At 32.0% G+C, this 13,103-nt stretch overlaps 1 protein-coding gene across 2 annotated transcripts in view; it reads right to left on the reverse strand.

Moving 5' to 3' along the window:
• The window catches only part of LOC118186825 (uncharacterized), a 122,774-nt gene extending 111,521 nt beyond the window's left edge, over positions 1–11,253 (reverse strand). For both annotated transcript variants that reach the window (XM_035356985.2, XM_035356983.2), the window contains exons 1-2: positions 11,129–11,253; positions 325–2,179 (exon numbers count right to left, since the gene is read on the reverse strand). In XM_035356985.2, coding sequence (XP_035212876.1) covers positions 325–2,160 — 1,836 coding nt within the window. In that variant the 5' untranslated portion in view covers positions 2,161–2,179; positions 11,129–11,253. The remainder of the gene's footprint in view (positions 1–324; positions 2,180–11,128) is intronic.
• Positions 11,254–13,103: the final 1,850 nt, after the last annotated feature.

Below are 13,103 nucleotides of genomic sequence, written 5' to 3' on the forward strand. Positions count from 1 at the left end.
ATAATAATTGAATTAACCACTTGCGCTACGACTAAACTTTGCGGTTGCGGTGCCGTGCGCTACAATATAATAAGCGGTAAAGTGTCTCATTTACACCGCTCTGCGTCTGCAGTCTACACCTGTAACTCAAGAAATAAACAATCTCGCTGTTAGGCGACGTGTGCACCATGTTACTTTCATTTTTGCAATAAATGCCTATTGACATGGTGTTCACATCGCTTGCGGTTTGAGACAAAAGCATCTCGACATACGTGGCACGTCTTTAAGTGATTAAAAAACCATGTCTTATGAATTCCATAACACTTGAAGCAATGGTTTACTCACCTGAAGTTGATTATCTTGCATTTTCCAATTAGCATTATCTAAAGAAGTCCGACTGACTTGCGCGACTGTCTCAATATTGCTAGCAACCACACACTGTGAACTATTGTTCATTTCAGCAGTTTCATTATCATTTGTACAAGATATTGTAGCTGCAGAAGTACAAACAAGAGGACTAATAGAATCTACAGGTTCAACCACTGAAAGCTGGCAATTCGAGCTATCGTGCCCGACATTTTCTGGAAAAGCCGATGCAGTCGAAGCAGTTTCAAACAGCACACTTTCTTGCACAGATAAGTTACAATTAGATTCTTTTTTAAGATTATCACATACAGGAAGTACGTTATGATTAAGAAGCACAGACTCTGACTCTTCTAGTTGTTGATCCTCGGGTAACTTTACATCGGACAGAGACTCGATATCCGAAGAGACAGGATCCGTGGGTTCCACAAAACTGACATACAGACTTTGTTCTGAACTCAATTCTAAAGTACTAGATATATTACAATCTGATGTGGCAGTGAGAGATGAAAAGGAACTCGAAAGTTGTTCTTGCAAACTCTCGCAAGACAACCTTTCGGTTTCAGCATCTCCAAAACTACCCGGATCTCTGCTCTGTTTTATACACTCTTGAATACTTACATGACCTAGAATTGAATTATCTATAGCAGCCTCAGTATTTTCTTGGCTAATTTCTACACTGTCTCTGTTGCCATTTAAACTTTCAGATTTCATAATGTTCTGGTTTGGGCTCTCAACAAAAGTCTTTTCCAATTCGTCACAAAAGCTGCTACTTTCGTCCATGATACCAGACGAACTACTTTTAGTTTTTGATTCAATTACTTGTTTACTATCGCACTCCTCACTAGTACAACTAAAAGAACTACTTTCATCCAGAACACTAGACTGACTACCATAACTATCATTTTCATTTAACTGATATTCTTCCAATGCATGAGATGCAAGAACATTTTTATCAATCTGAGTATCAATCTCTTTGCTTTCGGATTTTACTGAAACCAATGCATCAGACATAACAGCCAAACCAGTAGGTATGGCGGAAGTAGTTTCAGCACTTTCTGCATCATCAAGACACAGCTTTTCATACTGTTTGCAATTTCGATTAGTTTTTTCTTCAAATTCTGCCGCGCAAGTTAGTTCATCAGAACTAAGATTCAACGTGCCATTCTCTAACTTGCACTTTTCTTCTTTCAATTCAAATATCGAATCATTTTGTACAGGAGATTTCTGCACTATATACGAATTTTGCCGATTTGATATTTTTGAAAGTAAAATATTACAACTATTATTCAATTCAACATCATTCTCTATTTGTGGATTAATTTCAAAATTTTCTTGTGTGTCAGAAGCATTAGTTTCAGAATTTTTTAAGTTAGAAATATTAGGAAGTACTTCTCTTTGTGAATTTTTAATATCAGATAAATTGCTTCTCACTATTTCAAAATTATCAATTTGATTACCTGTAATTTCAGTAAAACTTGATGAAGGTATATTTTTAATATGAAAACTATCTACCACAGTTTTAGGCACAGTTACTAAAGGGTCATTTTGAGTTCTTGCAGATTTAGAACTTTCTTTAGATGCCTCACTACTATCCGAAATTATATCAGCAAATTTGTAATTACATTCAACACAGGAGTCTATGCTAGTGTCTGGAGAATCCAGCACATTGTTATACTTGCCATCGCATTTCGTTTCGATGGTGGCAGCTTCATCATTTTTAATTTTTTTCTTTTTTCTCAACCAATACACCGAAAGGAACAAAATGACAGCTGGCGCAACACAAATTAAGACATTCCTTGAATTGAAGTTTGCCATGAATCAACTTTTCAAATACCTGCAAAAAAAGAAAAATATTTAGGTATGAATATTTCATTAAAGTAAAAATAACATTAAATTAATTTCTTTTAAACATAAAAATATAATACTGTCAACCCTTGCTCAATGAGCACCTTCCATAACAAGCGATTCACAAAATGAGATAAACGAAATAAAGTATCTCTTTAGAACGATGTTTCATAGAATAAATAACAAGGAAACATTGTGACATCACATGCAATATCCTTTCTGTATCTTGGCTAGAAGCTTTGGCCAAGCAGTGCTGTCAAATGTGACTCCGAGGTGTTTGAACAAGTACTTGTGGAGGCTTTAAGAGTTGAGCATCTGACTAAGGTTATACGGCCAGAGGCAGATACAACAAAAACATCAATTAGCGGAAGAGCACAGCCAGGAGCTGCCTTTTGTGTCACAGCAAGATGCTGTGGAAAGGGATTTCATCCGGGGAGGAACAGATAGCAGCCTTAGCAGCCAAAACAACAGCCTTCCAGTGAAATACGGGAGATGCTGAAAGCATAGAAAACTGTAGCATCATATTCCGAGATGCATCATAAGGCAATATCTATGCACACTACATTTATTTAACATTTTATTTAACAATATATTACAATTTATTTAACAATAGTGTTGTCTCCTTTTTGCCATGCATTTTGAAGCATATGCAAAAACGTACATCTTTAGGCAAATTGCTTTTTTAAAAGGGAAACTTTTTAGAAGAGGACATTATCCTATTTTACATTTATTTTTATGATAAAATTGTTTCACTTAACGAGTGTTTCACATTACAAGAAAGATTCAGAAACAAATTATGTTTGTGAGGTTCCACTGCATTTCATTTAAGCATAAAAATATATAGTCTTGTTTAAATATATAAAAATTAAGTATATGATCAAAAGCATACAACACATCTGCTGTTTAATAAATACATGTCATACGGCCAGTACAGGAGTAGAATCTGCCAATTGGAAGGGATGCCTTTTGAGGAGGGATAGAGCTTCGTATTCACATTACACACGAGGAAATTCACAAAAACCAAATGTGCAGCCAACCCGTTTGCCTGAGAAAAATTACTATCATTCTCAAATCTTGAATTGGTCGGCTACTTATTGGATGATCACCACTTTTTTAATCACTATATTATTTCTTTAAAAATAATATATGCGAAAACATTCGGTGGCAACATTTGAGAAGTGATACGGACAGAAAAGTAAGGTAAGAGACTAATAGGCACTAAAAACCTTTACAGCTTAGTTACATGTTTGTTTTATGAAAATGCATAAAAACATTGCATATATAACACATAAAACAATTTATAATGGTTGGAGTTCGTTCATCTTTTTCTTTTCTATAACATCTGAAAGCTTCCATGAAAACTTACAGGATCCTAATTCTTTAATATTAACTCAAAAATTCCTTCGACCCTAGGACAAGCGAGTTATCGCTCCATTTATTATAAATACAACAAAGTCATACGAAAGTTTACAATAACCTTTCTTACTTTCTTGTACGAATTAAAGGAAGTATAGTAATTACGAAAATTTTCAGGTGTCCTATTTCAATGAAATATCTATTTAGACCACTATCGAAAGCAATTTAACAATGTTTTTCCATCTCAACTGTTAAGTCACAAACGTAAGAATAAAGCACTCTTCTTTCCACAACGGATTGCAAAAAGGATTTGAAATGGATTCAAAAAAAGACTTTGTGATGTCTGTATGTACGTACGTATCTCGCAATAACTCAAAAGTTAAAGGCCTTAGAACATTGAAATTCTGTATATAGAACTGCTATATACAACACTGTGCACCTCCCTTTTTGGTTGCAATTGGCCACACCAAAAGTATATATGTGTAAGAAAAATAAAGAATGTGAAAGATCAAATTAGCAACTTAAAATTCCTTTCTGTATTCTAAAAATAGTAATCTCTATTTGTGCTGCATCATTTCTAAATTAATCCATGTCATATTGGACTGCTGTTTGTCTGCTTCTTCTATCTTACTGCAGATATATCAAAAATGTAAACTTTTGGGATAGGCACAATTAATGTGCCAATTTGTTTGTAGCTGCAACATATTGCTGAAATAAAAACTGAAGATTTCATTTGGCTTTGGCCTCCAATTTCCTGTTCATTATGAATCAACACTTCTATGTAAAATTCCTGCTGGTCACTGCTTCTGATTTTGTTATTATTACACATATATATATACACCCAATCTGTTACTAGGTTCTGTGAGCTTTTTTTTTTTTTTTTTTTTTTTTAATTCTTATATGCTGGTAAATTTTGCATTAACTATGACTGACTTAAGTTGTTCTTATCTTCCGGTTAAAGTTCTTATGCCTTTAGTTAATCTGCATGCAATAGTAGTAGAATCATAAACAATTTAAAAGTTGCTGAAGTATGGCTATGCCTAATTTTTTTTTACCATAGCTGCCATATTTGTTTACATTTGAAACCTAGCAGAACAGTGAATTAAGTCAGCTTCTGGAACTACAGCATGTTTTTGCCAAGTGGGACCAAAAGAAAACTTTCAGTTTTCAGCATCGGAAAATCTGCCCTCTTGTGTGCTGGCTAAATTGCTTGTAAGAGTAATTAAGTACAAACTCTAATTTTAATTGTAATAATTATTTGTAATGTATTTGATATTTTAGATTTTTCTATATTTCTCAGTTTTTGATAAAGTTAATTTTGAGGTTTAATATGTTTTTGCCATGCTGCAAAGGGAGAAATGAATTACTTGAATGAGAAATCTATCTCTAATGAAATTCGTGGAAATAAGTTTGAATGAAATGCAGCAAAAAATGCATAAAATTTAATATTCCATGCAAGGAAGTCATGTGATGTGTACAAATCAGATTTTTTACCATAACAGCCATATTTGTTTACATTTGAAACTTAGCAGAATAGTGACTTTAATCAGTTCCTGCACCTTCAGGGTCTTTTTGCCAAGTGGGACCATAAGTAATCTTTCAGTTTCGTACCCCAAAAAATCTGATTTTTTGCCCACTGGTCGAATATCTTGCTGTGTAAAAACTCTAATTTGAATTGTAAAAACTGTTTTTTTACTTGTTTTAACTCTGGCGTTTTATATGTTCTACATTTTTCAATTTTTAATAAAGATATTTTGCGGTTTTATATAATTTTGCCTAGTCACGAAGTGAGAAATGAATTAATTGAATGAGAAATATATCTCTAATGAAATTCAAGGAAATAAGTTTAAATGAAATGCAGGAAAAAACATATAATCTAATATTATGTACAAGGAAACCATGTGGTGTACACATCAGATTTTTTTAAATTTAATTTAAACAAAAGGCATCACTTCAAATGCACAAAGATGCCGAAACAAAACATTACTCATGGGTAGTTAGTTGGTGTTGGTGTATTTAATTATGGCAAAGCACACGAGGGCTATCTGCCTAAGGGGAGGGGTGCCTTTCGTGGAGGACTTTCTAAGGGAAACTGGCTCGTATACGTTACACATGGGGAAAACCACGAAAACGCCCATGCAGCCAGCCCGTTCGCGGGATTCGAACCTCGGACCGAACTACCAGTGTTCAGCGACTTTACCGCTCGGCCGCTGGTGGGCCCTCATGGGTAGTTAGATAAAATAGAATTCACAATTTAGAAATATCACAGCAGGAGATTACACATACTTGGCCTAACTAGCTGACTCAAAACATTAATGATGCATTTTAACATGGGCTAGCAAAATGGCTAGAGCTGAAATATTAACAGATAGAGCTGGACAGATGAAAATAAGCTGCAAGCGTTGTTGCCAGCAGCTCTATATAAAATATTCAAAAACTTACTTTAAATATTCTTTAACTTTATTTGCATTCTTGTGAAGGCTAATGGAAATAAAAAGCTATACTATAGCTCAAAATCATAAAAACTGATTATTAAACATAAAATACCTCATAAATTTCCACAAAATTTTGAACTGTTGCTATAACAAAGAGATGCATCACATTTTTCACAAGAACTGGGGAGATCAATCAAGAAACGACTAGCAATTCAGTAAGACTAGCGATCAGTATTCCACTTAGCTTTAACCTCTTCTTGGTTGGATTTTTTTTTTTTTTTTTTTTTTTTTTTTTTAAATTTCTGACCCCAAAAAGCATTTTTTTATTGCTGAAAATTAGCATATGTTCTATCCTATATTCAAAAATGCAAAATATTTTTGAAAGTAAGCAGTTTTTGCTGGACCTACAGATGGTCAAATACGTGATATTCCATCCACTGATTGTCAGTTTTCCCTGCAAAGCACCCACGTTCTAAATTTTAAAAAATACAATGTGATACTATATTTATTAACTCTATTGTTTTGATGTGTTTAAAATAAATATCTACTTAAAAATAATTATTAAAATTATGTAAAAAATGCTTCAGAAAATGGTTTTCCTACCTTACCATTAAAACAGCTTTACAACTTATCTTGGACATCAGAACATAACAACCACATTTAATAACAAAAACAACATTTATTTAATAAAATTTTTTTTTTGTTTATTTTATCAAAAAAAATTTACTTTGAATATCAAAAATAACTTGAATGTTTTTTTTAGTTGAAATTCTAACAGATATCACATAGACATTCAAGGCAGAAAATGTCACTGCAAAAATTGTGAAGGAACTAGGACTAGTCATGCTATTTCTTAGTATTCAGAAATACAAAAATAATCGCAGAATTTAAAGTGACATGCGAGTAGCGATGAATTCAGTTTCAACGATGCTAACCAAGAAGGGGTTAAGTATACATGATGGAACTGACATCAGTGCTTAGAAAGAGGTCATAATCCATTTCATCATATCATTTTTAAGGGCTTAACAGAACAAAAACTTTCGAAGCAGCGCTCTAGCAAAAACATTTTTCACTCAAAAGAAGCTGCTGATCATCAATTTAGGAACATAATTTTGATGGTACTCATTCTCTGCCTTTTATAAATTCCAATCAATCCACTGGCAAACTACAACTTATAAATTAAAATATATCATGGGATAAAAAAATAATTCATATCTATCGCTTGAATGATTTTGCAGTTTTGATATCTCGTACAAAGACATAGATAAGTTTGCTAATGCAACAAACTGTACAAACGAAAACTGCCAGCTTAAATTAAAAAAGACAAATTTAAAGACTAAATCGGCACGACTATAATTTCTTTATTCTGTTAAAAAATTTCTACTAAGATAATATTTACATCATTAAACCTACTAGGATTATGGACATAAAATTCTGCATAAAAGGACTTGTCCACATAGCAATTGTTTTTGTCTTACCATCAACTTCTATTGATTAAGGTGATAATTACATCATGAAACCTCCAAGGATTATGGGCATAAAATTTTACACACAAAGACTCGTCCACATAGGGATTGTTTTTGTCAGGCCATTGAAGAAGGGAAGAAGATTAAACATTTCTTAATTCAACATATATCAAAATTTTACAGAAGCCAATCACTAGTATTTTTTCTTTCATTATGACCCTCAAAAGTATACTTTTATAGCAGACTTTCAAGTCTAGTTGATCGAATAATTAGAAATGGGTAGTCTATATTTTAGGGTGCTCCTTGGATAATTGCCGTGTTGTTTCATTTATAGTATAGTCGCCTGAGTATTTTACGACGTATGTTTTCGAAACCCTACCATGATGTAGTTGGTTGTACCGAGTGATGGCGTCGATTTTAATTGTTGAGAGAACATTTCTCATGGCTTATTTCTGTGTTGGATGTCCGTTAAGAAGTACATTGCTTATTTTGTGCTTTACATACTGTAAAATGGCTACCAGTGACAAACTGGGTGTTTGGTGATATAGAATGAAGGAGCAGAAGGTTTTTTTTTTTTAAGTGGTTGATGACAGAAGAAAAGAAACTTTGTTGAATGTAATTCAACAGAATTATAAGTGTCCCATTTTTATACGAAGGAAGTGCGTATGATCGAACATAAGATCTTCAAATGGCTTTGTCGTAAGAAAGGTTCAAATACTCACCATATAAAGTTATCTGTTAAAAAGGGAACATGGTTTGAGGGAAGTTTTGAGATACTGTTAAAAAATTTTTTGTACCACAGATTTAAGACACAAAAATTTCTAAATAAGGTAAGTGGATATTTCCTTTGTATAGTGTGTAGATGCGACGGTAGTGCATGATCCTCCTTTCTTTATGTTATTTCATTGTTTAATTTAAAATGCAGTTTATTGAGATTACATAATTTTTGTTTGGCTCTAGTTTAGAATTGAGTGCTTCTTTGATTTTTAAGTAAAAATTGATCAATGTGTACAAAGTCAGTGCACAATGCCAAGTTTGTGCAATTCTTCAAAAGGACACCGAGTTTTCACAATTCTTTGACTTGTTATTTTTTTTTTTTTTTTTTAGTAGCAGCCATCTTGAAATTGTGCCTTGCTGGCCAGTCACCAAAAATCACCAATTTTCGCCAAGGAGCACTCTTAAATATATTTTTACCCAGATGTTTCTTGGATTTTAAGTTTTCTTACTCAATTACTGTTTTATGCAATTCTTAGTGCATTATCATTTTTGAAAACTGCCATTGTTTTTCAAATCTTAGCTTAGTAAAAAATTAAGTTGCCAATGGTTTGGCGATGGTTAGAAGGTTTGAATTTAAAAGATATAATATTTTATATCTTCAGATGCTAACCTATTTACACTTTCTTTGAAATACAAGTTTCAATAAATTTATATAAAAATTATGATAAGTAATATAATCTTCAACAGTATAAAAAATAACACTTATCAGGAATATACAGTAAAAGATGAGAATGCATTTCACATGACAGCACATAAAAACTGGCAAGCATAAACATATTTCTAATCCTTTCAGAGTATTTTTTTTTTTAATCTTAACTTTTTAATATGCATACTAGAGATGATCAAATGTGCTTATTTTTCTTCCTTATACCTTTTTATCAGCCTTGATTATTACAAATGAGCATAATCCTGCCAAGCAGCTTACACATGCCAATTCTAACAGCCTGTCGTGTTCTTTTAACAAATATCTGAATGAATCTCATTAACTTGCAATGGCCACTGAAATATTACAGTTTGACAGCTCGATCCTACGTAAACAGGCTGATTGTTCCCATGTATAACATGAATATGAGCCAATATATCCTTCACATATACATGCCTTCCCTTATGTAAATAGCCCTTGTCTGTATTGCCATAATAAAATAACACTGATTTTTAAGTAAGTACACCCAGACAAATATGCATTATATCAATTATACAGCTAAAAGAATTTAGTATTTAATAGGAATTAGAAATTTGAAATGTTGAGAATAAGGCCAGCAAATATTATTCAACTAATTTAGGTGTTTTGGTATATTTAAGACAGAAACCAGACAATAAAATTTTAACATTTAAAATTTTAGAAAACAGATTCCTGTCACCCTCTTTCTGGAAATATTCTACTCATTACAATTTATATAACCAGTCACAGAAGACTATATGAACCCAGTGGTGTAGCTAGGGGGACATTGTTCCCGGGCGCAGTATTCATGGGGTGTCAAACTGATGTTGCAAAATTTTATAATGAAATGTTTTTCATTGTTGGCATACAGACAGAAAGGGGTGCAAAATCTTCAGCTGTTCCCAGGTGCTAAAAACCCTAGCTATGGCTCAGCATGAACCCAGCAAAAATCTAATATCAAAGGAAAAAGATGGCATAGAAATATAGTTTACGAGTAAAATGAACAGCTCTTAGAAAAGAATGACTAAAGAAATTCAAAGCCATTTAAGAGGTAGAGGGACAGAATAAACAATTTTTTTTTTAATATCCTGTGCAATCTCCTATTATGCTTTATATATTACATATCATCTTCCACAGAATTTTACTTTTTATGATGAATTTTCTCATCACAATCTCCAATGAATATCTGCATGCATAATTAAACATATAAAAATTTAGAAATGCACAGAATATGATTAAATTAAATGAGAATTTTTTATGCTTTCTATCTTTTACTTACATATCAACAACGAATTAATCTGAAGCTTACTTAAAAATATAACAATTTTATAAACAATGGATATCACAAACCTTCTGAAGTAACATATTGGCACATGAGGACATATTACTCAAACGTAATTTTCTTAAAAACTGAAAAGCAACTTTAATGAATAGTCAAAAAGTAAAAAAAAAATTCCTTTCTCAATAAAATACACTTGAATAAAGCACATTAAACATATTATAATGATTTCACATTCAGTTTTCTGTTTGTTAGCATGAACTGGAAGAAGAAAAGTTCATATGCAGTCTTCTAGACCTGACTTATTTAGCTAAGCATATCTCCTAGTATAAAACAGATAAATATCAACACAGTAAATTGTAACATAGTACTTAAGATTACTATTCATTAGTAGTTACGTTATTTAACTAATTTGGTTAAAGTCATAGAGAAGTACGTAAATTACGAAATATTTCTAAATATATTCGAATTATATATTAAATTTTATTGCTAACAATTTTTTTAACATGAAAATGAAAATTTGTGCTTATTCAGTACACAATACGAAATTTCATGATTTCTGAGGTGAAAATTACTCAGCAATTTTTAAAATTTACTACGTAAACATATCGCGAAAAATAATAAAATAATATTTTCACTATTAAAAAACTCACAAAGGTGACCTCCAACAAAATTCACCTCACGTGGGTAACAATACAGAATTAAAATTATCGATTATGAAACAAATTTAAAAAAGTTTATATAGCTGCGTTTTCATGCTCGTTATATAATAACTAGTGTAACTAAACAAAGTTACAGTTTTTAATTATATATTAACTGTGGAATCGCACTGTATGGAATTTAAAAAAAAAAAAAAAAATATTTCGTACTATGCTAAGTGAAAGGCATGCAGACACATGGAAACATATTGTTACATGTAGTGTTTTTGAAACAACATTAAACATTATGTTAAAAAGAGCTTTACCTCGCTTAGTATGATATATTCCAAAAATAGCTAAAAGAAAGAACGCAGCGTTAATACACACATATTTAAAATAATATACTTAAAACTCTCTGTATACTTTCCTCATATTCAAAATACTGTTGCCATTATCGAAAACAACTTCAGAAAATTTGAATAATGTTTTATATATTTATATTTTAATTGAAGATAATATTATAAGTACTTTTCACTCATGTAATTTACGATCGTATTTTAACTTGTTTGATTTATATATCAATAAAATATTAAAATATTAACTAAAAATAATATAGCAGAATTAAGTAAAAAAAGATAATTAAGACCACATAAACATTTTATGTCTCAAAATTGCACATGTGTTAAAAGAAAAAAGACCAAAGAAATAATAAGTTACAATAAAATTTTCTTCTTCCTTAAATTAATAATTTAAATTAAAATATATAATTTTGCATCATTTTTGTAGTAGCCAAGCGGGATTTAGAGGAATTAATATCAGGAAACGTGGAAACATCCAATGAAGTTATTAACTGGTGAAAGCTTGGTGTGTTCTACGTATGTTGTGTTCGAGCTCTTGGGAAATAAACTTTGTTGCGAAAGTTGGACGGTAGGTAGATATTATTAAAATGTCTATTGTTATGGATGAAAGCAATGACAGTGTACTGCACGAATATGAAGAATATGAACCATGCATTTGTATCGTGTGTTTCCAAGAGTTCGAGCATTTTGATGAATTAGAAGAACATTGCCAAACTCACAATGGTGGAAAACCTCCTTGTTGCGAAATTTGCAATCAAAGTTTTTTAAATGAAGCTGATCTGAATGAGCATCAAGCTGTTCACTTTCCTGACAAGCCGTTCGTTTGCGATGTTTGTGGTAAACTATTTAAAACTCGTAATAGCTTCAGAGAACATTATACAACGCATACCGGGGACAGGCGTCATGTCTGTGATATATGCAGTAAAAGCTTTTCTCACTTGAAGACCTTAAAAAATCATTATATAACTCACACTGGAGAAAAGCCGTATATATGTAACATATGTAATAGGAGCTTTACTCAAAGAACAAACCTCAAAAGACATTACTTAATACATGCAGGGGAAAACCCACACATGTGCAATATATGCAATGAAATGTTTTCAGAACCTGATGCCCTTAAAGAACATTATCTGTCACACACTGGAGAGAAGCCTATTTGTGATGTGTGCAACAAGCAGTTTGCCGACGTGAGTTGCCTAAATAAGCATTACCGTGTGCATTCAAGTGAAAAACCTCATACATGCAATGTTTGCAATAAAGGTTTTGTGCTGAAACAACATCTGCGTCTGCACTACATGACACACACGGGCGAAAAACCTTTCATGTGCAACATCTGCTATAAAGGTTTTTCGACCAATAGTGGATTGAAATCTCATCGGCAGAGCCACATGGACGAGAAACCGTACGAATGTGATATTTGTCACAAAAAGTTTAGAGATAAGAAATATTTTAGAAAACATTATCGAATGCATGGCACAGGGAATGCTTCATGATATGAAAGCTGTACATTTACAAAATAGTTAGAGTTGGCATCATACACATACTCATTTGTGCTTACAATATGAACAAACAGCGCAATTTATTACACGATTAGTTCTTTTTTAGGGGTATATTGAGGTGTGTGAATCAATGGCATTTATTATCTGTTTGGTGGATTTACATTTTAGAATGTACAAGTTTAGTTTGATACAAGAAGATATTGCATGAATGAATAACTGACAGCCTAGCAGACTCATTTTGAAGGAGTTTATAACAACTGTAGAGTAATTTTTTAAAAAACAGAAAAGTTTATACTTTTTTTATTTTCTTCTGTATTTAACTGTTTCAACTCACATAATATATCAGATTTTTATAAATCAAATCTGAATCGGGAGGGGGGGAATATTATTTAGTATCATTCCTATTTTGTTATGCTCAAAATAACAAAAATTATTTAAGGAAT

Source organism: Stegodyphus dumicola, chromosome 9, assembly GCF_044657685.1.
Source record: "Stegodyphus dumicola isolate Sdum_Otavi_A_Nest chromosome 9, ASM4465768v1".
NCBI lineage: Eukaryota > Metazoa > Arthropoda > Arachnida > Araneae > Eresidae > Stegodyphus > Stegodyphus dumicola.